We start from the raw sequence: 27,880 nt of genomic DNA on the forward strand, positions 1-27,880 counted from the left end.
AGTGTAATATTATCTATCAGCTCATTTAGCAACATATGGTGCATGAAAAACCTCTTTAAAATTCAAGTTTTAATCAATTAACTTTCACAAAATGACTGCAAGCATGAACTTGTTTGACCCCCAGACTCATCCCTCACATCCGCCAGGTTACAGTATCACTCACATTAACAGCTTCTCTCTACTCACTTGTCGACATTTTATGGCAATGTTCACTTTCCCCCTCGACATCATCATTCCCAGCGTATGCCATATGTGCTGTTGGTGCCCATAAATTCATGTGCTTCCCTCCTTCGCAACATCGCACCATATCTGCTCTACTGCAGTGCACACTATTCACTGGGCCTGACAAAGCAGCAGACCCCCATCTCCCACCACTGCCAAGCTTCCTTGGGTTGTGCTAGCAAGTACCACTACTCACTTAGGCTGCACTCACTGCATTAATTGCTCCACTGACTTAGTTAACTGCCTCTCTGCTGCTGATGTGAGGAAAAGAAGGGAAGAGAGTGACAGAGGGAGTGAGAGAGAACTGGAATGATATCGTCCGTGAAGGATCCAATGCGGCTTTATTTTCTCATTGTCTTTCTGTCTTTCAAACCTCTCCTGCTTCTCCCTCTCTCTGGACCAACAAATTTGCCTTCTCTCCAGATTCCGTCTGTATCCATTTGCCTAATGAAAAAGAGACATTTCTCCACATAAGTCTTCCCCCAGGCCTCTCTCCATTGACTGAACACACGCGCGCACAGACCCACACACACACACACACACACACACACACACACACACACACACACACACACACACACACACACACACACACACACACACACACACACACACACACACACACACACACACACACACACACACACACACACACACACACACACACACACACACACACACTTGTATGGCTATCTTTGTGAGGACAGTCATTGACATAATGTTTTTCCTAGCCCCTTACCCTAACCTTAACCATCCAAAACAAATGCCTAACCTTAACTATTACTCTTAACCTAACTTAAACCTTACAGAGAAAGTGAGGACCGGCCAAAATGTCCTCACTTTCCCAAAGTGTCCTCACTCTGATGGTTTAAAACTCAGACTGGTCCTCACATGTATAGCTGTACAAGTACACACAAACGAACGCACGCACGCACAACGCACACACACCAACTACAATTACAATAGCAACCAATGTAGCAACAATACAGAAATAACTGATCGATTAACTACATACAAACTTGACCCCTGTTCCTGCAAGACAAAACATAAAAGCCTCGTCAAAGCTTGAGGGGGGGAAATTCTAATCACATCCTCTGTCTCTCTGTTTCTTCTGCTGCCTCCCCTCGCACATGCCTGACCATGAGATAAATAAACCGCCACTGAGCCGTATGATAATAAAGTCTGCCAGCAGTGCTTCAATTCATCTGTGATTAGAGAAAGCAGCAGTGTTTTCATTTTGGCGAGTGCTGTCCTCCCTGCAGATGCAGTGGGGAAAAACAAAAGGAGATGTAATGCTCATTTATTCACATGTAAAGAGTTGGGCAATTACCCTCAAGAGAAAAAGTGAGAGGAGAATAATGAAGAAAGAATGCTGTGTTTGTGTGTGTGTGTGCGACTGTGCGTGCATGTACACAACTGCCACAAGCTTTAAATTAGTTAGGTTTTGATTAGAGATGTGCAAGAGCCAGTCAACAGAGAACGGCACAGTTGGTTGGAAGCATGACCGCAGTGCTTTGCATACACAAGTATGATGATACTGATGACTTATCTCTGTCTTACATCACTTTCCTAGAAATAAATGAAAAATAAAATCAGTCCATAAAAAATTGTTCCTGGGTTTGACTGCAAACACACTCATCTGTGCTATGTCAGAGCCTGATTCACTACAGGTTTGTATGTGTAAAAACATTGGCAAACTTGATTGCACGCGCAAATACATGCTGAAGCTGATCTACTGTACTAATCGGACGCACTGAGGATTGCGTCTCCCAAACGGGCAAAATAACATGCGCAATCCATTTAGCGCGTTTGCCTTATTGGGAGGAGTAGATGTAGTTAGATTCCTCTCCTCTCCTCCCTCTCCAGTACCTGGCTGCTCAGCTCTGGGATCAGAACTGAGAGACGTTATGTTTAGACAAGGATCTTAGCTAGACATGTATAAGGAGAGGGGGTGGGAGTTTATAAGTTTTACTTCTTCTCACTCCTTTTCGAATATGTATTCTATTTTTTTTTTTTTTCATGTTTAAATGTTTTGTCTTATTCTCTTTTTTTATTACTTTTCATATTCGAAATAAAAATTTCAATCAATCAATCAATCAATCAATCAATCAATCAAACGTTACCGCTGCCTTCACCCTGTCTTTGATCCCTGTGGTCAGGGCGTTTAGACCCGAGTGTGGCTCGAGTGTCCCACCTGAGCTCTGTGCCAGAGTGCGCACCTCCAGCCCAGTGAATGACAGCAGGTATCACAGTTGCCTACTCATCTAAGACAGTGAGCTGCACCTGCTGCTCAACACTGGTCAGAGTCACTCTTCCTTATTTGCTGAGGTTTTATTACCATAAAACCAAATTTTATTTTGTTCTTCACCTTATATCTCCTCCTCTTCTCTTCACTTCATCTGTACTCTTCTTGTTTTACCAACCACATTTACTTTCTCACAGAAAATCTCTCACGTTTCTTCTCCTGCAGCTCAACAATATGTTTATTTGCCCCCCCTCTATTAATCCATCAAGATCAAATTTTCATTCTGTGTTTGCGTCCATCCACCTTTCTGTCCACACACTCCACATGCAAAACCCTCATTTGAATACTGCGTGTTGTCATTTAGCGGATTACTCTTAGTACTGTAGATCACTTATTTTGCCTGTGCTAACCAAAAAAAAATCTGGGGTCTTCGTAAATCAGGCCCTTAATGTTTTAAGTCAATTTATTCTAACTTGTGTTTGCTGGCACAATCACAATCAAGCATTGTTTTAATATTGTTTTATGGTTTTTTGTTTTTGTGGGAAGGGATGTGTAAGTGAAACTGCCATCTGTGTATTTTGGCAATGTGACGGAAATTATTTGTGTCATCGAAAAAAATCAGCTAGATAATACTCATTTACAATTTGTCACGTACTGTGCACGGGTATGTGTGCAGATGTGTTTTACATTATCTTCCATTCTCCTGTAAATAACAGCTGCAATTGAAGCTTTGCTCCAATGCAAGCTGACAGCTGTGCAGGAGTCCAGCTGTGTCTTAAGTTGGATGTTACTCAGTTACCTTTTTTTTCAGTTTGCAAAACCCTCTATATACCCAGTCTAACTGGAGAGTGGTTAGAACCTAGAACATCTGCATCAATAATACTCTACAACAGTTCATCTCCCTGTGTAGTTTGTGAGCAATATGCAAGCAGACAGAGTGTGAAAATATTCTCCGATTTTCAACTCCATTTCAGCTTTTCCCATCTGGTGGTTCAGGGTTCCTGAGTGTGAGATAAACTGCTACAAACACTCTAACATACTGTTGCTAGTTAGGCAACTTAATTGACAGCAAAAGATAGCCATCATCCTAATCATATTTATTACTTACTGTAAGTTGCTGTTGCTAAGTAATGTGTATCATTTTTTGTTATTGTCGTTCAACACGTTTACTTTCTTAAACAACGTTTATGAACCTCTTTAAGCACTGCTGTGTAAATTGTGAGTACTATTGTGTGTGATACCACATATGCTGCCGCTGGTACTGGGTGTCTGCCATGTGTGGGTTTGATTGCTTATATAGTGTATGTTCTTATTATTTATTGCCAATTTTATGCCTATGGTGCAGACCCATTTCTCTTTGGGATAATTAAGTTAATCAATTTATCTCTTATCGTAAGTCATATGAGATTAGTGGCTCAGACCAGATTGTTATGTGAATGTGTGCTTGTGGCTTGTACACGTATTTATTGTTCCTGTAATTAAATTGTGTGGTATATTCATTTATAAAGTCGTTTGAGCTACAGTGCGGATCTCAGACGAGTTGCTGTATGATTAGACTTTTTCTTTTCTTTTCTTTTCTTTTCTTTATTAGGATCCCCATTAGCACCTGCAGCAGCATCGGCTATTCCTCCTGGGGTCTGACATACACACAACATACACATAAACATTCAAAAGTGAAACACTTATTCCTTTCTTCAGTCATTATACAGTACCTACCTCCCTATAGTATTTCTCAGATATTTTAAATAAGAAGGTAATATGTATTGCAGAGATGATAATGCTACTGTACCTCTTCCTTGCACCATGCTGCTCTGCAGTATTTGCTCCACCCTTATTGCCATGTTGGAGACATTCTGGGCTATAGCTTGGATCCTCTCCACCAGGCCAGCTGGTTGAAACCTGCACACACATAAAAGCAAAGAATGAAGAAGAGATAATGGCATTTCACGGGTACCTTCATGCTGCTGTCGTACAAAAACAAAGCAACCAAGCACCAAGACAAAGAGCAAACACCTCTGCTTTAGAGTAGAACATCTCTATCACACCTGCACACCCATGACACTCAAACCTCCTGTATAGTACAACTGTTAGAGAACCACTCCTCCTCTCCCAGTAGTATCACCTCCTGGCTGAGTCCCTTCTCTCCTTCACGTTCTTCTTTTCTTCCTTCAGTAATGGGCCAGTCTTTCTTCACTTATTCCCCTCTTTTACTAGTCTCATTGTTGTTTCTACCTTTTTTTCTCTCACTCAATTCTCCTCTCCCCAGCCATTTCTCCCTGCGTTGCCTCTCTCCCTTTTTACATCTCAACAGATGTAGGAGTGTTAGTGGGAAATGCAAATTGGTAGACACTTGGTTGGAGCGTGAAATAGAAAAAGACCTGTGCTGCTAATACCACTTCCTTTGTAGGGTGAGAGACTGCCAATTCACATAATAAGATCTCTGGGAAATGTGTGTCTTTGTTGTGTGTATGTGTTACAGCTCTAAAAAAGCAACACACTGCATGGCTGCACATCATGCAAAGGCAAGCCTGCATACCCACACATACACATGCTACTGTACCCATTATGCCCATTTAAATGACTTGATTTTCCCTGTCTGTGTGTGTGTGCGCTCACGTGCATTTGTCTTCTTGTCTAATCAGCAGATAGTATTAACCCTCATTAAGGCCAGAGGCTTAAATGCAGCATGATAACACATCATTGCGGATGATAATTATTGATTTTGTGTGTGTGTGTGTGTGTGTGCAGGATTGAATGCAATGCTGCTTAAAAGGTTGAATATGGAAAATGCTTAATAAAAGCTATATTTTTTTCAAAAATAATACACCCACGGGGCCTTTAGAGGGGTGCAGAGTACTTTTCTATAAAAAATTATATTTAGTCTGAATTAGCTAATTTAAGAAATTTTGACGAGCTCAACAATGACTTCCTGTTTACCTCGTACCAGCCAGTAGCCGCGTTGGGGGTCACTTCTCTGTTGTTTTGCTAACCCTCCTCCCGGTTGTGTGCATTTGTTTTTAACAAAGCTTTTCATAATCAATCAGTGGATCGATGGATTATCACATACATGTTACGATGTGTGTATTTATGTAGTCTTATCTATCATAAACAAGAGATTACGGTTTACGGGTCACGTCTGTTTCGCGGACTCGCGGTGCCACTGAGACGAGAGCTGTGACACCGCGTCAGAGGCTCTGATCATGCACGTTTGGTTTTCAGCCACGATGTGGATGGAGCCTCCATTCTCAGACATCACAATTAGTTCAAAGCTGTTTAATGAAGGAAAAAATTAAACATAAAGGTAAATATCCTGCATAGCTTCTCTTTAACCTCTTGTCCTCTGTGCTCCTCTGATAAGAGCAGGGTCCCTAGCAACAGTGTGTTATACTTAGCAACAGTCTCGCAACCGACTGCTGGAATTATTTTCTGACTCAACATATTCAACCTTTAACTACCAACAACAGCTGCAGGACAAATAACTGAAAGCAAGCAAATTGTGTTAGTTGCTTTAAAAAGTGTAAACAAAAACCAAGACAGCCATCAAAAGTCACAAGCAGTCTGCATGCCCCATTAACAGCTTTGGGAGTGTCACAAGCAAGCATCATTAAGTGTGTGTGCATCCTCTTTAAAGTGTTTAGTGCAACAGAGCAGCCATTACTCCCTAGTGCATGTGTATTTTCTTTTCTTTCTTTTACCTTTATTTATTCAGGGAGCACAATTGAGAGTAAGCTCTCTTTTCCAATGACGCCCTGATTACAAACAATTCATCAATACAATATACAATGATACACAAGGTGTAAACATAAGGCAAGGCATAGCACCATAACAACATCCACTACCCTTTTCACAGCCTCTCTGCAAAAAGTAAAACTGCATTTCAATATGAAATCCTCCACATAGAGTAGAGTAGCTTTTTATTTACACTGACTCATTTGACAGATGGAGATGGCAAATTTATTTCATTTATTTGTGGTGAACTGAGTCAGTTGAGACATAATTTTTCCTGTGTTGTATTGTGCAAAGTGAGAAACTAGAAGGCAGTTGCAACACAATAAGAAGAATAGCTGGTCATTAAACATTACACCCTGTTTGTTTTTTCGCAACTTTGGGCCAAAGAGGCAATTTTAATATTGATGTCATGGAGAGACTGATTTGCTAGGATGAGGACGAGTTCAGTCTTGAAAAGGTTTAGTTGAAGATGGCATTCCTTTAGATGGCGATCTCAGGTTGTCAGTAAAGCTGAGATCTGTGCGGAAACCAGGGGGTCGTTTGGGGTAAAGGACAGGTATAGTTTGGTGTCTTCTGCATAGCAGTGGTATGATGAATCATGCAAGGTGAGCTCTGCAGCTATGCACTGAAAGAAGCATCCTCTGTGGAAAAGGGCTGAAACCAAGAAAGTCCTTTGTCTGAGAAGCCCATATTGCGGCGTATAAGTTGCAGGATGTCAAAGTGTCACAGGTCCAGTGAGGTAAAAACAGAGGACTGTGCTGCTGCTCTATAGTTTCCCTTAGGGGTTCTGTCACAGACAAAAGAGCTACTTCAGAGGAGGGGCTGCTCTTAAAGTCACATGGATTTGAATCATCAAGGAAGGAGAAATGGTTTGGGGAGCTTTGGGGGATTGGCATGCAACACATAGATAGGAAGATGACAACCAGTCGTTCATCTTGACACATCATCCTCTGTGTTCAGCTGTGAACGAGAGAGGTGAAGCACCGTTGACCTGGGGAGACAGAGGAGGACATGTGCAGCTTTGCACTTAGATGCAGGCAGCACGAGTGGGTGGGGGACAAGTTGCAGAAGTCGCGGTGGAATAAAACCAGAGGTGGTGGAATGGACAGCACTTATAGAGATATACAGTGATGTAAAAGTCAAAGTGGTCGGAGGGTTGCAGGGATGTGGCCTCGGTGTGTGTGTGTGTGTGTGTCAGCGCTGCACCGCTGCCACACACACACACAGCGTCGGAGTGCTCAAGTGAAACAATAACCTGCGGATCACCTGAGCTGACGTGATCTCTGCTCGTAGTTTTGTTTTGTTTGGTTTTTATTCATATCAAACACAGCAATACATTGCACAGTTACAAAGAGGAAGAAAGGAACTCCGCTCGTACTGTGAGTCAGAGCGTCAGTCGTAACCGCGCCACTGCTTCATCATGCACGAGACTACCTGGGAAAAAAATCGATCTCATGCCCTGTGAATCGATATTACAAAATTTAAATGAAATCGATTCAAAATCGATTAAATCGATTTTTGTACCCAGACCTACTTATATCCATATACGGTAAATCGCTACACAGACTGCCTTCTCACCAGCTTCATTGAAAACAAATGCACAAGGCCGGGGGGTAAAGAGGAGGGTTAGCTGTGAGTTTTTATGACAGTGAAAACATGCACTCCAAAACAGTAGGGGGAGCTCCGTAGAGAAAAGAAATGACCCAAACGGCAAAAAAACGACCGGACTTGCATAGCTCCCCTTTAAGTGCTCAGTGACCATCCCTGTTTATACTGAGAGTGAGGAGTCACGTGCCGATTTGGTCTGATCTGGGCGGGGTTTGAGCTATTTACAGTCAGCCGGTCGGCCATGATGGAAGGAGACGCTATCGGTTGCCAGGGGCAACATAATCAGAACAGCACAGAGACGGACTAAATTCTAGCTCTTTTTTGCGCCAACAGATCAACAAAATACAAGAAAGAATAAGGAGAAAGTAAATCACTGGAGCAGTTTTTAACACAGCAGTGATTTCCGGCATTGTAAAACAGTAAATTACGGAGTAGACGATTTTGTTTTGCCCATAGACTAGTAAGGCTTTTGCCACCGGAATCCTTCCATCATGGCGGAGAAGGGGCGTGGGGCTCTGAGCTGTGACGACAACTCCTCACTCTCAATAGCATGAGACAGAGATGGGGACCGACGATCTTCTTCTTTTTTTTTTTTTTGCCGTTAACACACACTAGCGGAGCAGCGCCACATGGCCGGTAACGTTATTCAGATGGAGGTTAGATCTTCATATTGAACTCCTACAGAGTGCAGCCAAACACCAGTGTCTAAAGAGAGAGGAACAGCAGAGCTCCTCTGACAGTGCAGTCAGCTGCTGCGGGTGAGTGACAGGTGACTGTGAACTGGCTTTTTTTCTTTTCTTTTTTTTAATAGCGGCACCGTCCGTAGCCTACATGTGAGGCACAACGCCCGTTAGTTGTCAGACCTTCCTTCACGGGGACTAGCTGCTGCATAACTGGCACATATCAGGCTACTGTAGGCTAAATCCTCCTGTTTATTTATGTTTTTGCTGCGCAATATGACTGAAGGCACGTATGGAAGTCTGGACGTGTCGACACGCCCCCATGAGTTGACGGAGCTAATTAAAAAAATAATAACAACCAGTTCTTCTCTCAGAAACATGCGGTTCCAGAAAGGTTTTGCTGCACATAAAGATGTGAGCTATACCATCCAGATCTAATTAACAGCCTAAATCATTTTCCATGTTGTTCATCTGGGTTTTCTGAATTCAACAAAGCAAAAAAAAGAGAAAAGGCCAGTGCAGAGGGGCAGAGCAGCCTTATCTTTCTTGACTCAGAATACAGTTTCCTTTAAAGGAAAGCTTTCATTGTGTGTTTTCTTCATATTGCATTGCAATATCCTGTTTAAAGTGATCATATAATAAACAACTAATCAATACTGTATAGATAAAGGAGTGATAATAACCTACAGTAAATGCTTTGAATCTCTTAGATATAGCTGTGCAGTATTCTTAGTAGACCGGATGCAGCAGATGATAGAAGGGTCATTACAACCAGAAGAGACAGGAGACTTTTATTTTTTAGAGACTTGAGACTTGATGAAGTCTCACCCCTCAAAGACTTGAGACTTGACTCGTACTCGTGACCAAAGACTTGAGACTTGATTTGGACTTGCAAAAAAAGACTTGTGAACATCTCTGGCATGAGATGAATTGAACAAATCTGTTCATATGACAGGAATGATTGCAAATTAGCTGGCCGAGCATACCTTCTAAAATAGCAGCACAAAAGATTTGTTTTTGGGGATGTGAGTTCCAATTTTAAGTAATAATGCATAATTCAAGTGGCTGCAAGGACACATACAGAGGAATATCTGTGAATGAGATTACTGAGAAGTAGAACTGACATTACAACTGCAGCCTCCACACACCCTGTGAACTTGTTTAAGGATTTATTTATTTATGTGCTCTCAATGATTTGTGCGCCCTCTGAATCTGATTTAGTAGTACAAAAGGTCTGTTTTGGAGGCATGAGCTTGTTTATACCCCCCTGCTGCCCTTGCAACAACCAGCCACAACTTGCAGTAATAATGCACAATTAATGTATTTCTATTCTTCTTGATTTTCTAGCAAGGACATGCACAGAAATGTCACTGAGGACTGCAATTCTCAAGTATATTCTAACTCATCAATCTCATCAGGGACAACTACAATGTTGAATTTATCCGCATTTCTTAAAAATAATAATAATGGATTATTCCTCTGTCCAGGCTTAAAACATTCAGATATTGATAGACTGGTACCTTGAGAGTTTAACCATCATGCTCAGTGTGTGCTTTAGTGCTGCTGTGATACCAGCAGCATTGACAGCAAGACCCAGAGGTGCTTGAACCCCTTCACTTCACTGCTTCTCATCCCGAAAAGAGCAGTTCACTATGTTCTGGCAGAGTACCGGCCACAGACTTGGAGGTTCTGACCCTTTGTCCCGTTGCTTCACAGTTGGCTGGAAACTATTTTCTCTGCAAGTGGCCTAAACATATGAGGACATAATTGTACCTTTCAGCGTTTCTCATGTGGAATCATATAGTTTGTTATAGCCATTTTTATATTTGCACCACAGACATTTCTGATGTATGTACGTACATTCATTTTCATCATTGTTGATGTGGTTATTAAACAACAAATTACTTTCCTTTTACCTGCTAACAGCTGCAACAAGAAAAAATCCTTCATGTAAATAAAGCTTTATACACACACTTGGCAATGAGACACAGTTATCTCAATAAAAGCATATGACAGAACTAATTATAATTGCACCATATCCTGTAAGTCAGGCAAATATAGTGTTTCTGTCTGAATGTATTGCCTTTTATTGTCTTATAATGAGAGCCAGTGTTATATCAGGGAACAAAATTATAATAAAACATTAATATTATAACATGAGCATTTCCCAGCTGTAGAGGATTACAACTGCCATGGTGCCGGGTTGCAATGTATTTGGCCTGAAGGACGTAACCTTCGGTGGCTAAGCTGGGTAACCCCTGTTACTGTAAAGCTCTCTTTGGGGGGTTTGACTGTGACTTGACTGTGCAAGTGGCTGTGGCCTCCATAAGACGTGACCTTCTAATCCCACCTCTAATGTCTGCTACAATGTGAACTCATCCCTAGAGATGAACACACAGAGAGGGAGAGAGAGAGAGAGAGTCACAGACGGAGAGACCAAGGCAGGGAAAAGGATGAAAGTCTGAAGGGAGAGTATTTCACAATGAGATCCAAACAGGGCAAGAAAAAAAATAAGACAGTCAGAGAAACATACACTGCGAGAGCTGAGGAAAAACTGAAATAAAAGCAGGCTGAAAATAAAGAGAAGCACATCAACCATCAACAGCAAACAGACCAAGAGTACCAGAGGGACCTTTCTGTCAAGAAAGAAAGATGATAAAATAAAGAGATCCTCTGCGCCTTCGTGTGAAAGCCAAGAAAACAGCTTGACTGAAACATTAAACAATGATCATGATCAAAGAATACAAGGATATACATATTTGATGGCCCACTGTTGCATGCTACTTGCAATGAAGCTCCCACCCTTTTAATGAATGTAGACAGTGTTGGCTCCTTCACAAATGAGGGAAACAAAACTGAAATGAGGGAGAGCAAAGAGAAGACAAAATGGGAGGAAAGTGGAAAGGGAGAAAAAAAATCAACATGAGGAAATCTACTGGCAGATGCCAAGCTGAAGTGGAGCAGAGAGATGTAGTGAGAGAAAATCAATGATAAGGAAGTGTTTCTGAGGATACAAATACGAACGTGTTTTCATGTTTTCCTTACAGTATTTCTCGCTCCCCCACTCTGTATGTAATGAGCTCATTCTCTTAAGGGAAGAGGACAGTTCTGGCAACAACCCATCAGCAGAAGCTGTCCGGGGCCAGGGATGCATGTGACAAGGTGTCAGCATGTGTGTTTTTGTGTTTGGCTGATGTCCATTTGCTCGTGTGCATGCTGACTTATCCCCCCGTCATGTCATGATGTTAAAACATCACACACACACCACAGCGCTTAGTCCACTGCTTATTTTCAATTCACGTGTCTCCAATGCTGCCTACTTCCAGAAAATCTACAGTATGACATTGACTTGAGTGCTGTGGAAAAGAAGGCCTCCTGGGATAAAGGTTGTTACCCATCTAAAGCTTAGATGGGTTTCCTTAAGGGAGGAGAAATAGGTAAAGCCAAGCCAGAGCCGCGATCTTCAGAGAGCTTACGCCTGAGGGGAGACTTACCAATCTCCCCACTCATCCACTGCACAGTAAAATGAAGCGAATCAACTCTGCATCCTTTTCTCCTCCTCCGTCTCTCCCGCTCTCATTTTCTCAGGCTCTCTGCTGTCTCCTCTTCCTCCCTCCTTTCCTCCCTTCCTTGTTATTTTCCCTCAGCTTTCTGCTCTAACGAGTGGCTGCCCCGTGGGCGAATCGCAAGCTGGGGCCTCAGACATCAAGTCCCATTCGCCGCTACACGGGAGTATGTCAGCACCAATGAAGCTCACACGAAGATGAGACTTGCGCCCAGTGGATGTGTGTGTGTATGTGCGCGTGTCTTTTTGCAAATGCGAGCCTGACTGGCCTGGATTTGGGATACGTTTTTATAAAGCGCTCTCTTCCCATTTGCTCTGCTCGCCGCCGGCAAACATCACACTTTACCACGTCACTCAGACCAGCCAACTACGTTTCTCACACACCCTCTCTCTCTCTCTGTGTGTGTGTGAGTGCAAGAGGAGGAGAAAGAGTAGTAACAATGAAAGAGAGCAAGGGAGGAAAGGCAGAGAGGACAGGAGAAAGAAAAAGACAAAATAAGAGGAAAGAAAAGTGGAGCTATGAGCAATGAAGAGACTTCAGTCCCTTGATTGTCGCTGTTGTGACAGTCAGTGTGTGTGTGTGTCTGTGTTTGAATGTGAGAGTGTGTGTGTGGCCATTAATCCTGCAGGCTATGTGCTCAGTCAGGGGTCTGTGCCCTGGTCTCACGCCCAGACTGGTTTTAACACGTATTACCTCAAGTGAACTAACACACAGACACCCACATGCATGACGCAATTACACATAAAGACAGACACACACACATACACATACACACGTTAAACACATCTTATTCTCCTTCTTCAGCAGGGTGCCATCAAAATAACATCAAGACAAAAAAACTATGTGTGTGTGTGTGCATGATTGTGTGTTACGTGCTCACCACAATTTCCCTTGTCAATATCTTTTTCACTTGGCTTCCTGAATCAGACATTTCTCTCCAGCTTTTATAGCTGCTTCAGTCTAAAGATCCATTCAGCCAAAACCAAACAAAGCTACTTAGAAAAAAAAACATTGAATGGGTCGTGATCTCACACTGTTCACTGTTGGGGGGAGCACCTTTTCAAAAAGAAGCCATCTAGGGAATCTAATAAGAAAGATGTCACTGCATGTAGCAGAAGTTTGTCACTGACTTTTAATGAAGTTTGTGAATCGGTGATATTTAAATCTGATGTTAACTCATGACGTAACATCATAACTGCATGACGCATCAATTAGAACTAAAAAAAAATGTGCACATAGCTTTGGAATTGAAATGCGAGTTATGCTCACAAGGAATGCATTCCTATTTTTTTTATTTTTATAAATGCTTGATTTCAAGAGTGTAGCAGCCAAATAATCCAAGTCAAGCATTTTATGCCTTAATTGGACAGGGAAGTGAAGACCAACAGGAAAGCAGGGAGACAGAGTGGGGGAATGACATGAGGTAAAGATTGTCTCTGTCGGGAGTCAAACCGGTGATCATTGCTACAGGCCATGTAGTCACAGATTCTCAGGTATCTTCCTGACACTGATTCATATGACTCTCTGCTTCCATCTGTACAGTATATTACTAACCCTAACCCTATCAAAAAAATACCAAACACACTGTTGCAGTATAATGAAGATATCCTTTAAAATGTATTGCGCTTTCACATTGCGTTATCTCTCACTGTTAACCAGTCATAGTTCATTTCATTAGTGGTAAAATCACCAAATCACAATTGCATTCTCAGTTAGAAAATGTGTGTAATTGGTGTCATGCCAGCCAAGCTGAAGGCACGGTTACTGAGGATTAAAGCCTAGCTCTCTGTGGTGGTGGCTGCTGTTTTTTTCCCCCTCCCTTGTGTCATCCACGTACCACAAATAAACCACAGTATGATACAATTTCAACCTTGCACACTATATTTTACCCTTGAAAGAAGAACTCTGTTAATAAAACACAGAGCAATATAGTAAATGTGAAAATTAACTACTAACTAAAATTAACTTGGTTGATACTTCTGTTGCCAACTAATAACAATGGAGATTGTTCACATGTCTACCTTCTATCCTAAACATGAAGCTATCTTAACATGGGCCAGTAATCTGTAAAGGTAGTTAAGGAATAACAAATACTATAACCTACATGTTGTTAGCCACTGAGCCTAATTCTAAAATAATAAAGTACAGTCCAGTCATTTTCATCTCATTTACAGAGAAAATGCAGTACACACTACACTACACTGAAAACAGGTCTGGATAGTCATATAACATTGATTTCAGCTTGTATTTGACCCAAATTACACTGACCATAACCCTCTATCCAGCCAAACTGCCCCCTTCAAGGCAATAACTGCAAATTGATTTCTGTTACAGTTACACATGCAAGCACCGTCCTAGTTAGACTCCCTGACAACAGACAGAGTTTAACCCTAGCTGTAGCCTAAGAGTAGAACTGCTTCCTCCACATTAAACAGCCCATTACTAGACATTGATTGCAGTTAACACCGATGCCAGACCATATTAATCGTTCCATCCTTCTGCTCCAGTGCCTTAGCGCAGATCTGAACCTTAGCGTTTATCCAGGATCATTTAGCAAAGTTCGGGGAGGTGAGGGGATTTCTGTCTCATCACTCCTGCTGAACTGAATTCAGTCGGGCTGTTTGGAAATGAGAGGAGTCGGAATGAAGAGGATGTTAGACAGAAAAGACAAATTGGATGTTTTGCCGCTAAAGGGGCAAAAGAGAGGAGCAATTTGATAAAAGCAACAGCAGCAAGGTCACACAAGACTTGTCTGTTTGCAGCAGTGATTCTGGGGTAATAGGGAGCAATTTCCGCAAGTGACTATATGAGGAGAAAAATGAGAGCAAAGATGAGAGCGAAACACAATAAGGTGCAGATTTAACAGGAGGGAAGATAGAAGTCATGACTACAACCAAGTGGAAAAAGAGAGAGGTTATGTGCAGTGTGAATGACAATATACTCATATCATATATAGTATGACATAGTTGAACTAAAAACGATTCAGATAGTTTACAAAGCAAGAAATAATCTGCTCCCTGGAAATTTACAGAAATTGTTTAAGGAAAGAGACGGGAGATATGAATACAGACATGCACTAAATTTCCAGCAACCTAAGGCACGGACAACGCTGAAGAGTATGTGTATTTCAGTTCAGGGAGTAAAACTATGGAATGGATTACCAGATGAGATTAAAATAAGTAAGAATATTTATCATTTCAAAAAAATGTTTATAAAATCTAAACTTGAAGAATATGGACAAATCTTGGATGCATAGGGGCAGGGAAAGGGTCTTTGAAGGTTTATGTATTTCTGAGTATGAAGGTTTTGATGTTGGCTCGTAGCTTTAAGGCTTTGTGTATTTTGTACATGATGATTGATTCAAATGTGTTATGAAATTGCGTTAATAAGTTAGAAGAAAGCTATTCCTCATTCCTCATAAAGTGTGAGGTATGAATTATGTATGAATTTTGCCAAAGCAACCCACACTCGTCTTATTTTCTTATTTAACAATGTTTGCTTACTGAATCATGTCTTCCAACTTGTCTCTGTATTATATGGAAGTACCTTAGTGATATTGTCTCTACACCATGATTGATTGTAAATGTAACAGTTGTAAGGGGGTAGGTTCCTCATAAGCCTTTGGTTTCTTACCTATCCGTTTCGTATATACATATGTATGTATGTCATTCATACGAAATAAAAACAATCAATCAATCAATCAATCAAAAATAACTTAGATATCATGGTAACATTGTAGTACTTCATGTCTATAATATAACCTAACAAAGACCTACAGTATGAGCTGCTCTCTGTTTATATAAACACACACCGGAGCCAGGATAAATGTTATCATAAAAACATACAGTATCTTATCAGAGTGCAAAAATAATGCTTGGGTTGAAAAAACTGAAAGTATTTAATTAGTTTGTGAATTGCTTTTATTCTGACTAATTGCCCCTGGGTGTATTTGCAGGATGAAGGACAAAGAATGGAACATAATTGTATCTAATAAGATGAAATAGTCAACGTGGTGGGCGTTTATTTTAATCATTCTGGTGTTATTGTAAAATGAATAAATACTGCTCTTGAATTTACTGTGACAAATATAGAACCTTACTAACAGTTTTAAATATTTTGATCTATAGACATTTTCAATTTTTCTTTCAGAAAACCAACAAAAAAACTTTTTTGAGCCATTTAAGATATTTTGACAGAAAAAAGTGACGCCACCAACATAAATGACTCTCACTGGATTTTGTTGATTGTCAACAGAATAAAGCTGTAAAACTCGGTGTACCTGTTGATGGCAGAGCTGAGCTCATCCAGGCGCCGTGCATCAGTTGTGGAAGTGTTGTCCAGTTTGGACAGGCTGTCCATCCTCTTCAGAATCACCTCCAGCATGTCACTGATCTTCCTCAGCACACCACGTGACTCCACGCCTCCCAGCACTGAGTGGAGAGACAGACATGGAAGGAAAGGCAGGACATGAGTGACAAGCTGGACGCTGATATACATAGCATACTCGCAGAACAGCATGCACATTAATCACAAAGCCTGCAGCTCTTCTGGCTCTCCATACTGTAGTTGATTTTGGCTGTGGTTTTGTCTGAGGCAACTGTCTCTGTGCACTTCATCACAGCGAAGATGAAAAGCAAATGTCTTTTTCTTGAGTGCCAAACAGTGCAAAAGACCTTGATTAAATTTGTTGCTTCTGTGTCTTGCACCACTCACTGAACACATATAATGAGTACAACAATTAATTTAGGTTTTCTTAAAGCAGAAGTAAGTGATATATTTGTGTTAATATAAGTCTTAAATAGTTATATCTTCTGACAGCAATCACTTACATAGAGTGTTTGGACCGAAACACGGGTCTCCCAGTCCCTCTGCTCTGCTCTGCTCTGAGCCAAGGAGAAAACATTTCTCGTATCCTACAGTTTTTATCCAATGAGGAGAGAGAACGGCATGCAGGGCTGTGTGTGCAGCCAAGGGACGCCGTGAATGTGGCGACGTAGGGACGAGGACTGTTATGGTGCGTTCAAGGAAACTCGTATTTTTCCGACCGTGAAGTCGTACCAGTTCGATCTGGTACGAGTTCACCGGTCGGAAGTTACGAGTGGCCGTTATAGTGACTTTCACCGGTAAAACAGGTCGGAAAAACATGAGTGGGTTGCCTGGAACGCTACAAAGTCGTAAGTTGTGACTTGAAGCTGTAATTTACGATTTCAAAAGCCTGCCTGGAACGCAGCATTAGCGAAAACGACCGGACCACTTACTTCTGCTTTAAATTAAGTTGTTTTAAAAGCAGTCACTTCATTTAAGTGTATTTGGAAGTCAACATGTATAGTCGAATAGACAATGGTATTTGTCATGGCCAATGCTCTAAAAAGAATTTATTTAGGTAGAATCTGGTTAATGTTTATTAAAAATTAACATAATCAGATGTTATGGATCTGTGAGGAAAAACCCGTTGGGTTATGGATAGACTATGTAGTTTGTACTGCAGTTATAGGGATGAATGACGAAAAGGCCCATCCCTAACTGTAATACCACTTTAACCCTATGAGAGCATCTCCCCTTCACTTGAGCCTGTGTGTGTGACTTCTCTTCCTAAAGTCTCAAAGCCAACACTTTAACCAGCGTGTAACTACAGCTTTAATTCTCGTTTCCTCTGCCTACAGCAGTACATGCTGGCCAGTGCTCTATTTTGATCTCATCATAAACTGGGTTTTGTTCCGGCCAGACACCCAGACACTCGGGAGAGGGATGTCTGAATATGGGCTTACCTCCACATCCTTTGATATCCTTTGATATGAGAATGAGACTTTCACCAAGACCGAGTTATGAAAAGCCAGGAACTAATTATACTGAGGCGCTCTTTTTCTTGCCTCTCTCTGTTCTGTGTCTGTGAGCAGGCCAAGTTATTTCTTTCGTGTAACATAGCAGAAAAGGCTCTCTGTGGACAGAAAGGATGCTGCTGTGTGTGAAGATGATTGCACTGGCCATCAGAGTTGAAGAGTGAGTCTTAACACAAATGAGCGCACACACACCGAGACTCTGAGGGTGGGAGGGAGAATATACTCTGACTGCACAAAAGGTGTAGCAGACCTCATTAGAATAATTACAGCGACACTGCCAGGGTCAGCGTGTCTGTGAATTCAGTCATAATGGCCCAGAACAAGGTAGGTAACTGAAAGGTGCAGACAGACGGAAAGCCTTTGCAGAATTAATCTCTGCTGTATATATCTACCCTTTCTGCTCACAGAAAAAAAGTGAAACTAACACAAAGAATCAGAGAAGAATTACTGTGGCTCAAGATGACCGGTTATCTTTTATTTTCTACTTCAAGCTAAAGGTACAGGGAGGGAGTCACGAAGACAAGTAAAAGTACAGCACATGTAAGAAAATGTACTGAGAGATGTTTCTTTTTTCTTTTAATTAGTATCATTTATGAGGCTATAACACACTGTACCCAACATGCTGCGCTGTGAAATCTCTTTTATCTTATCATACAGTAGTTACACCCTGCCTTTCTGAAACCCCGCCGTTCCGAAAATAGACTTCCATTCTTTGTAATGGCGGGGGTTCCCATTTCTTCTAAAGACCGCTATTCCGAAAAGGAATAGCGCCCCCCCCCCCCACTCCAAAAATGGACTGACAGGGTGTGGCAGAAAAATTGTTGTTGGTGTTCATAAAGTGACAGTTTTAAAGTCTTGGTAATAATCAAAAACTGATTTGACTGTGTAAACTGTAAATGCATTATAACGCCAGGTGCAATTACAGACAAGTTTTTGACAATTCACCACAATCCAAACACTGCTCAACATGAGAACGCAGACTAATGAGAGTCAAGGCAGATTTGACCACTTCACTCTGATGCCATCGTTAGATCTTCAGTAACCACACAAGACGCAGCTCAATAGGAAACAGTTCACAAAGGTCAGAGTGTATTCTCCAAAATTCACATCAGAGCACTTGGTAGGTAGCCCCATATTGACACTGAAAAACACCTGGATTACACCGTCCGACCACTCTGTCACACCTCATGTCTGCTGCTTGACAGGCAATTACAGCCAATGGGCTCCGGTGCCTAACAGCACCGACGCAAGGTCATTGTCTGTCTCGATCTCCTCCAGCGGCAGATGGAAACCTAAGTTCAGTGAGTTATCTCCACAGTGACAGATGTATTCGTCTGAGACTGACAGTGTCATGTCCTTTGCCTGTGATGGATCGTTGTGTCAGGGTGTGCCGATGGGTCGCTCTGGTGACATCTTTGTGACCAACGGATAATGGATGGCATCCATGGTAAGGGTTAAGCTAAGAAAAGCCGAGAAAATCATAATTTATGATGTTAAGTGCATCCAGAAATGATGGCTCTTGGCAAAGCTTTGGAAAAAGCATTACCACACACATGCTAAAATCATGGTACTTTAAATTACTAATTACAATGAGTCCGTCTGTTAATAAACTATACTGTATCAGATTAATTAGAACAGAAAAAGAGCTGGAGGAAGTGTCTCGGGAGAGGGAAGTCTGAGGATCCCTGCTCTGACTGCTGCCCCTGCGACCCGGATCTGGATGAAGCGGAAGAAAATGGATGGATGGATGTAAATTTTCACATTTTCCCGGGGTCTTCCAGGGGGCTAACTGTCATCCGTCAGTCTTCTTGGGGCAAAATGTAGTCAAAGAAGCTGCAAGGAAACTCCCTGGATTGCAAATAGCCAGCTGTAGCAAATGAGGTCTGCCTTTGAGAGGCAGATCCTTCATTGTACACAATGATGAAAGATTTTTTCAAACTGACCAAGGTGGCTCTATACCAAATTAAAAAGGACAAGTGCCAATATTTCAATAGCTTGCATAATGTCATGATTATATGACTGTCCTCATCAGATGAAACCTCATAAAGACCTCACCAGTGCAATGTAGGGACACTGTGGCCGAAGAGGTAATGGAAAAGGAGATAAACAGCAGCAATATCATTACAACAGAGATGGAGATGACTTTTAGTTTGACTTGCTCAAGCATAAAGGCCACAGTGGAGTCAAGCACAATGTGTGTGGGGGAGACTTTGACATTGCAAGCACAAAACGGCCTTAAAGAACTGATGACAGAAATGTAAAGATCAGTTTGTGAAACACAAAACCAACTAGTGAGGGATCAACAAAGAAGTAGTGTATTCTTCTTTGTTGATACTTCCCTCTGTATTAGGCCTTGAGATGTTATTCATATAGGTTCATTCTGATCAGTACATCACTGCAGATTAAAAAAATCACAAAAATCACAAAATAGCTTATTAACACATTTCATTAACACCTTCAAGTTCTAACTGCAGTGTTAAAACCGCAAGGCAGAAATTGGAATTATAAAGTTTTTGTGCTGCAGCAGTACTTTTTACCTAAATGACCATAAAGGACCATAACCGATGCCACGGATGTCAGACAGGATGACAAAAAGTCTGCTCACATTCCTGATCATGTCCATAGCACTGACATACTTTCACTGTGTTACACAAAGCTGCCTGTGAACCGATGGTGTTTTATCACTGCTTCACCTTTTGTTAAAAAAAAAGTCACAGTCAGTGTCTATGAACCCACATGTACACTTGGAAAATGACCAGTCCAAATGAATGATAAAAATTCCATTACTTGGTGGTTATTTCGTTTGCATTATGACAGACTGAGACCTAAGCTGTATTAAAGGTCCTTGCTGAAAGCAAATATTCTAACTCTGGGTTATGGCAGCTACAGTAGTAATAGTGACAGTTGCCTCAAGGACAGGGTGACTGACACAAATCCTCCAATCTGGACAACCACAGGTCATGTGTTTCTCAGCTGTTTTAAACACGTGACTGTACTGAGAGTGGTGTACTGATTGTTGCCGTGGTTACTATAATAGTGGTCATGGTTTGGTTACATACATGCAACTACTTTGTTCATTGGTGCCCAACAACTAAATTTAACTGTGGGTGGAATTGACAGCCTACAGTAAAACACCACATTTAGTCTTTTTTGTTTTGTTTTTGCAAAAATTAAAATGCATCATGGAACAGTTAAGACACAGTGTGCTGTACTTTTGGAAATGTCAAGTGTCATTACCTATGGTCATTACACGCCACGGCTCTATTGAATGCTTCCCTCTGATTGGCTGTGCTGCGTTCTACAGTCCGTTATTTCTGTATAATGACCGTCATCAAGTATAATGACCGTTGTCAAGTATAAGAGACCGTCGTCAAGTAGTAACACACCACTGCTAGGGACGCCGCTCTGATCAGAGGAGAAGAACTATGCAGGATATTTACCTTGTGTTTTATTTTTTACCTTCATTACAGCTTTGGACTAACTGTGATGTTAGATAAATGACTTGTAACTTGTTACATACAGGGAGAGTGGAGGCTCCTTCCACATCCTGGCTGAAAACCAAACCTGCTGATCAGAGCCTCTGTCCCAGTGTCACAGCTCTCCTCTCGTCTTGGTGACACCGCGAGTCCGCAACCTTAATCTCATGTTTATGACGGATACACACACACACAGTAACATGTCCTTCAATCCACTGATTGATAATCAAAGGCTTTGTTGACACGGCCGCGAGGAAGCTCAGCAAAACAACAGAGAAGTGACCAGACTTGAAATGATGCAATCTATTAATTGAAAGTCGTATTGTGATCAACATTATGTTTCAAATTAATTATTTCATACATCCTGTCTGGGTTTATTTCTCCACAACAACCTCCGAACATTATCCCTTACTTAATTACTTGTTAATCAAGGCTTGATGATGATTGCCCACTTTAATCAATCCATTGATTAATTTGGCAAAAGGTGAATGACACTGTCACTACCCTGACACCAAATAAATAACCACATTTCTAATTTCTAAGCCATTTATATAACTTTCAGGCCTTCAGTCATGGAGCCCACAGTTGTCACACTGCCCGAGTGACTACCTGAGATAAATGCAGACTTAATACTAAAGGAAAGTAAAAGCAGTGAGCTAACAGGGCCAAGCTGTTGGCATACTATTTCATGCCGTGTTTGGCATCCCCCACTGGCACAGGGTGGAATAAAATCAGCACACACGCACTCACACATATATACAGAGTGTGATGCTTTAGCCATCATATTGGGCTGAATATTTAGTGTCATGGCACATCATATTTCATCTGAGGACTGAATTGCGTGAAGCATGAACAGAACTGTTGTTAGTGTCTCTTAACAGACAACTGCAAACTGAGTGAAAGTGTTTGTTTATATGTACCATAATGTATCTGTGCATTTGTGTGCACATACTGTGGTCTGCACAAAAAGTTGGCAGCTTTTCCTTCACCATTTTCAGCAGCTGAACATTGACAGTGGCAACAATTAACATTTGTGACTAAAAATGTAATTCACCAACCCGATGCAGCTTCACTGAGACTTCATTCTGAATACTGAAACTAATTATATAAGCCACAGTGTGCATATGTGTGTGTATGTGTGTGCACGTACTTGTAAAATGAGTTCATGAAATAGCCAAAGCGTGTCTGTCTGCTTGACTTTATGGTAATGGGTATGACAGAAAGGGTCACACAATATAAAATAGCTATGACTTCCTCTATCAAATCCTTTTATGTCACTCAACTCAAAAGGGTAAGAAAAAAAAAACACTTTTCACTCAGGCTGGGAACAGCACTTGTCAGTGTCAACTGAATCATCCGAAAAATATATTAAAAAAATATTTTTTTATCAGGGCAGTAGGTAAAATAATAGAGTATGTAAAGCAGTCTGACCAAGAGACATGCACTGTGTGCAAGAGCATAAGAAAAAGAAAATTCAAAAAACAGTATGATTCCTCACAGTAAAAGTGAATAACTGTACCTCGAGGTGCTTCAGCAGCAGTCTGTGTAAAACTGCATGTGTATAAAACTGCAAAGGACAAAGGTCATAGAGAAGACAGCAGAGTGAAAAAAAATATGTCTCTGTTGCTAATCTAATTTAACTTAATTAAACTGCACAAATCATGACACCAAGGAAGGAATTTCATCATTTTAGGGGCAAAGCCATCTGACAAAAGGAACAAAGGCCACATGAAGGGGTACAAATGCCATTGGATGATTTGTTGCTTACAAATGAATGAAATGCATTAAATGAAAATGAAGGAATAACTTTAGTAATATTGAGTAAACAAACATATGTGCAGACATGTGAAAACTAAACTTGTGCATTAAGCTAGGCAGCAGTAGTCACTCTGATTTATCATCCCTGTACTAAATTTGAGAAGTTTACAGACTACTGTTACACAGATACCTCCTTACTGAGCAATCTGCAGGGAGCTGGTTTGAGGTTCCAGATTCCCTGTACAGAGTTGGGATAGGCTGACTACATCCACCACTCTGGACTTCATGGTACAGTAGAGTGGCCAGATGGAAACCTGTCACTCTGGGAGTAAGAACCTCCAGGACTCTCACTTTGCAACTGTGAGAAACAGGATTTTCTGGACCGATTAAACCAAGACTGAACTGTTTGGCCTCAATTCAAGGTATCATGTATGGAGGTTCCTGGCATGACCAGGGCTGAGGGATGACAGAAAGCTGAACAGGACACGTCAGACTGGGCAGAAGCTTCACCCTCCAACTGAACAATAACCCTCACTACACAGGCAAGATAATGTCGAAGATCTGACAACAGCTGTAAAACAACAGCCCCCCACTCCCAGAGGATCTGGGAGTAAAGTGAATGGATCTGAATACTTTCTTAATGCACTGTAAATGCCAACAACAATTCATATTCATATTGACAGTCTATAATCTACTAATCAAATACAGCTTGATTCCATAAAAAAATTACATTTTGAAATGAGAAAATCTGATGTGGAAAAAACCCAACTGGAAGAAGTGCAGACAGAATAAGCGTTCACCTGCAGCGGAGTTATGGCACTTTGAAAACGCTTCCCCGTCTCCACATCTCAGGCACCATCGAGCTCTGTCTTTGAAAATGAAACTGTCTTGAAGCAAACTCTCTATCATCTGATATGTGGTGGGTTTGTGAGGCAGCTCTGAACTATAAACCCTCTTTCAGTGAGTCAGCCAATCATTTGTGTGTGCGCGCGTGTGTGCAGTTGCCTCCGATTGTCTCCTCGAGTATGGTTGTGTTTGCACATACAACACACAGGATGACTAACTCGCTCATATGTGACCACACAAACACACACATGCACATCTGCTTGCATAAGGTATTATGTGTGCTAGAGCAGAGTGGTGTTGTGATTGGCTGGAGGGGGTGTGTTTGCATATGCATGAGAAGAAAACCATTTGCGGTTTGATGAATGCTGACAGAAGGGCCTGCTGGATAGGAGTTGACACTGCTAAATTAACTGGAGACCGATGTCATTTTGTCACAGGAGCACACACACAGAGAAACGCATGCATATACACACGTAGAACGGTATTTGTGCCAGGAAGCTGCTTAAACAGGGACAGCCTACTGTACCATCCAGAAATAAAACTGTGATATCATTTTACACCATAAAGTCAATATGTAAAAAAAAAAAAAAAGAAACCTTTCTCTCTTGGATAAAAACCAAGCCATTAAGACTTAAATGATGATATAACATAACACATTAAGAGAAGTTTCAGCAGTGCTTAATGCTGTGAGCTAAAACATTTTTTGTTTGAGAAATTCCCTCTCAGTGAGAATAATCTGAATGCTGGGCTTCCAGCTGTGACAGAGAAAATGCAGTCCACGGTGCTGTCATGGTGTCCTGACTGTTGCTTCCATTATTCTCTGAATTGTCTGGAGGTGACATCATCACTATCACAGTCCGTCTCAGCTTCTCAGATCGAGGAAAGGTTTGTTCAAAACCATAAACTGGAACCAAGCTAGATACATATTACATATTAATTTGCACAATGCATTTTTACCTGTGCAAGCTCCATACCTCTTCCCTCTTCACCCTCATACCCTCATTCTTTCACCTGATTCTTCACCACCACCACCACTTTACCCTCCCTCTCCTCTCCTCTGCAGTGAAGGAAACAACACAATCAACAGAAAAACTCCTCACTCACCCCTCAGTGGGCCGAAAGACGTAGGGACAGATAGTTTAATGCCACACTACCACTCCAATCTCCAGTACATCTCCTCTCCTCAATTCCCACACCCACATTCAATTACTACAAATTACATGCAGTTTAATTATTATGGCGTAGGAGCTCTACTGTTCATTAGCTGAAGAACAGCATGACTGCATGCAGACAGGAAAGAGTGGGACGGTGGGTTTTTTTTAAAATCTTTTTTTTTTTTTGCCGCACAATGCATACAGTGGAGGCAGAGTTTAAGCAATGAAAATGTGGCAAATGAAGCATGAAGGAAGTGAAAGATTGTGCTGGCAATAATGCAAACACAATGAATATGAATGGCCTTAAAGAAAATTTAATAAGATGTACTATCAGAAATGATGGAAGGATCAATAAGCTATTTTGTACCCCGCAGCAAAGAATAGAATAAAACAGAATATAACCAGCTGGTGATGGTTAAAAGAAGAAAAAAAAAACCCTTGGCTCTAACTTATTCCTCTCTTGCTTCAGCTTTTGAAATATTTATTGTTCATTTGATTTTGACATTTTCTCACCATTCATTCAGCAATGTCAAGGCAAATTGGATTTCATGAAGGGAGATGGGACAGATGAGAGGATATTAAGAGACATAAAGAAAGAAAGACAGCCACAATGCCTATTAATACTGACAGTTTCTGTCACTCCTCTTTTGAGTGCTTCTCTCTTTCAAAGTGATCGAGAAGGAGATGAAGAAAGACTGTGTATGGCTGAAATCTAGCTCTGTGTCTCTCAACAGATTTAACCCTCATCCTCTTGCCCCTCCTTTCCTAAATTCTGCTCGCTTGCAGAGCTTCTGTAATCTCTCATTTTATTTGAATTGTACTTTTTGTTTTCAGGATATCACATTCCAAGTGGACTAGATCCTTCTCCCTATATAGTATCCTCCATGCATCTTGCATCTGCAATATCTTTTTATATTCTTCCCCATTATCTTTCATCCCCTCTCCCTTTAATTTCCACTCTGTCGCCCCGTCATCTTGATTCATCACAGTATATCTTATGGTGATGACAGGGGATGAAAAACTGGAATCACTGAGCTTGTTGACGGAGACACACAGACACACACCCACACAAAGCCCTTGAGACGGACAAATAAAAAAACAATATTTGAATAGAGACCAAATTGCGTGTACACATATGCGGCATGAAAGCTTAATCTGTTGACAAGCGCACTGTGTCTGCGAGTGTGGGTGTATTTGTTTCTTGATGAAACTGTGATGAAACGGGGTTGATAGCAATTGCTGTTTTTACAGTTTTAAATGTACTACAAAACAATGCCTTTCTTCATCAGACAGCATTATACCTCTAGGAATTAAACATGAGCAATATGCTGCTTATCTGTTACGATGAATGCTGGCCTCGTTTTCGATTGCAAACACACACCATACACAGTAGAGAACATACAGGCAAGGGAATCCTCATTATCATTTACCTACTAAAGTCACCGTCTCTCAGAAAGCAGTTCTCTGTTGACTTTCACCAGTTCAGCACAGCTCTGCTGTTCAGAGCAGACAGACACAGCTGCAGGGGCTCCTTTCACCACGACCACGTCAGTGAATGTTAGTGTGACAGAGCGTTGCGTTGTACCTCGAGATTGGCAGAGATGGAGAGGTTGAGTTTAAAGTGTGCGAGTGCATGAGTGCGTACTGTATGTGTGTGTGTGTGTGTGTGGATGTGGGTATATAAGACTTTAGACAGGAAATGTGTGTGACATGACCTTTTCGCTGTTCTGTGTGCCTGAGTGTGCATATTTGGCTATGGTGTGTACACAGATGTGTGTGTGTATGAGAAGACCTTAAGTGACATTTTGGTGTCATTGGGAAATTTCCAGGAAAGATGAAGGAGAATGTAGAAAATAACAGAGATGTACAGTAACTGTCCTAGCAGTGGCTGTGGCCGCCTCACAAAGTGTCAAAAACCTCTCAACTCACTCAGCTTTAACAAGGACAAAGCTAGGACACAGATCACAGGATGGAGATACATTTTCAAATACTTTGCTCAAATATAACTGACACATAAGAGAAACTGCTCACATTCATACGTTGTCAAGTAACAGCTTCCTCCCATGGATTAAGGGAGGAAGCCAAAGTACCTGGAGAAAGCCAATGGTGACATGAGGAGGACATACGACATCTACACAGAACTCTCTCTCTCTCTCTTTAGCAAAGATGGCATATCCAAAAGATGTCAAAACTAAACTACAGAAAAAGGTGCAAATGCAAGATACTTGAAGATACCATTTAGAGAGTGAAAAGTTAAATCAGATGTCATCTGCATGGAGGGAAACATTTTAATGCAACCCTGCCTTCACTAGTAATAGCAGAGAATATTGTCCATAGAGCTATAAACAGAGTTTCCATTACAATGGCAAACAACAGTCGATTCAAGGAACAACCTTGTGGAGTGGAAGATAATGTTTTATTTATTTCATCCCATTGGCGTTATTAGAGGACTGTGGCAATGCGTAGTATAATCCAAGAGATAAATGTATCCCCAAGGCCAAATTTCTTTCAAGTATAAAAAAAGAAAAAAGAAAAAACATTGGTCCATTCACTCACAAAAGCTTAAAATGCTCAAATACTAAAAGGCTTTTTAAGCATTTAAAGCAATACTTACCGATCTGGCATTTCACTCAGCACAGCACAAACATTTGAAAATCAACAGCTCCACCTCCCTCACAAGTCCCACCCACCTCTTCCTCCTGCGCAGCTCCACGAGCCCCCTCCCTCCCTGCTGCATGCGTTGGCATGGCAACGGT

At 41.3% G+C, this 27,880-nt stretch overlaps 1 protein-coding gene across 1 annotated transcript in view; it reads right to left on the minus strand.

Annotated features, from left to right (window-relative positions):
* LOC310994622 (alpha-1,6-mannosylglycoprotein 6-beta-N-acetylglucosaminyltransferase B-like) overlaps positions 1–27,880 on the minus strand; it is a gene marked incomplete at both ends in the record, with an annotated part of 120,306 nt that overhangs the window by 67,482 nt on the left and 24,944 nt on the right. The window contains 2 exons of the mRNA XM_083983363.1: positions 4,257–4,366; positions 16,330–16,480. Of these exons, the coding sequence (XP_083839489.1) occupies positions 4,257–4,366; positions 16,330–16,480 (261 nt within the window). The remainder of the gene's footprint in view (positions 1–4,256; positions 4,367–16,329; positions 16,481–27,880) is intronic.

Source organism: Trachurus trachurus, assembly GCF_905171665.1.
Source record: "Trachurus trachurus genome assembly, chromosome: 1".
NCBI lineage: Eukaryota > Metazoa > Chordata > Actinopteri > Carangiformes > Carangidae > Trachurus > Trachurus trachurus.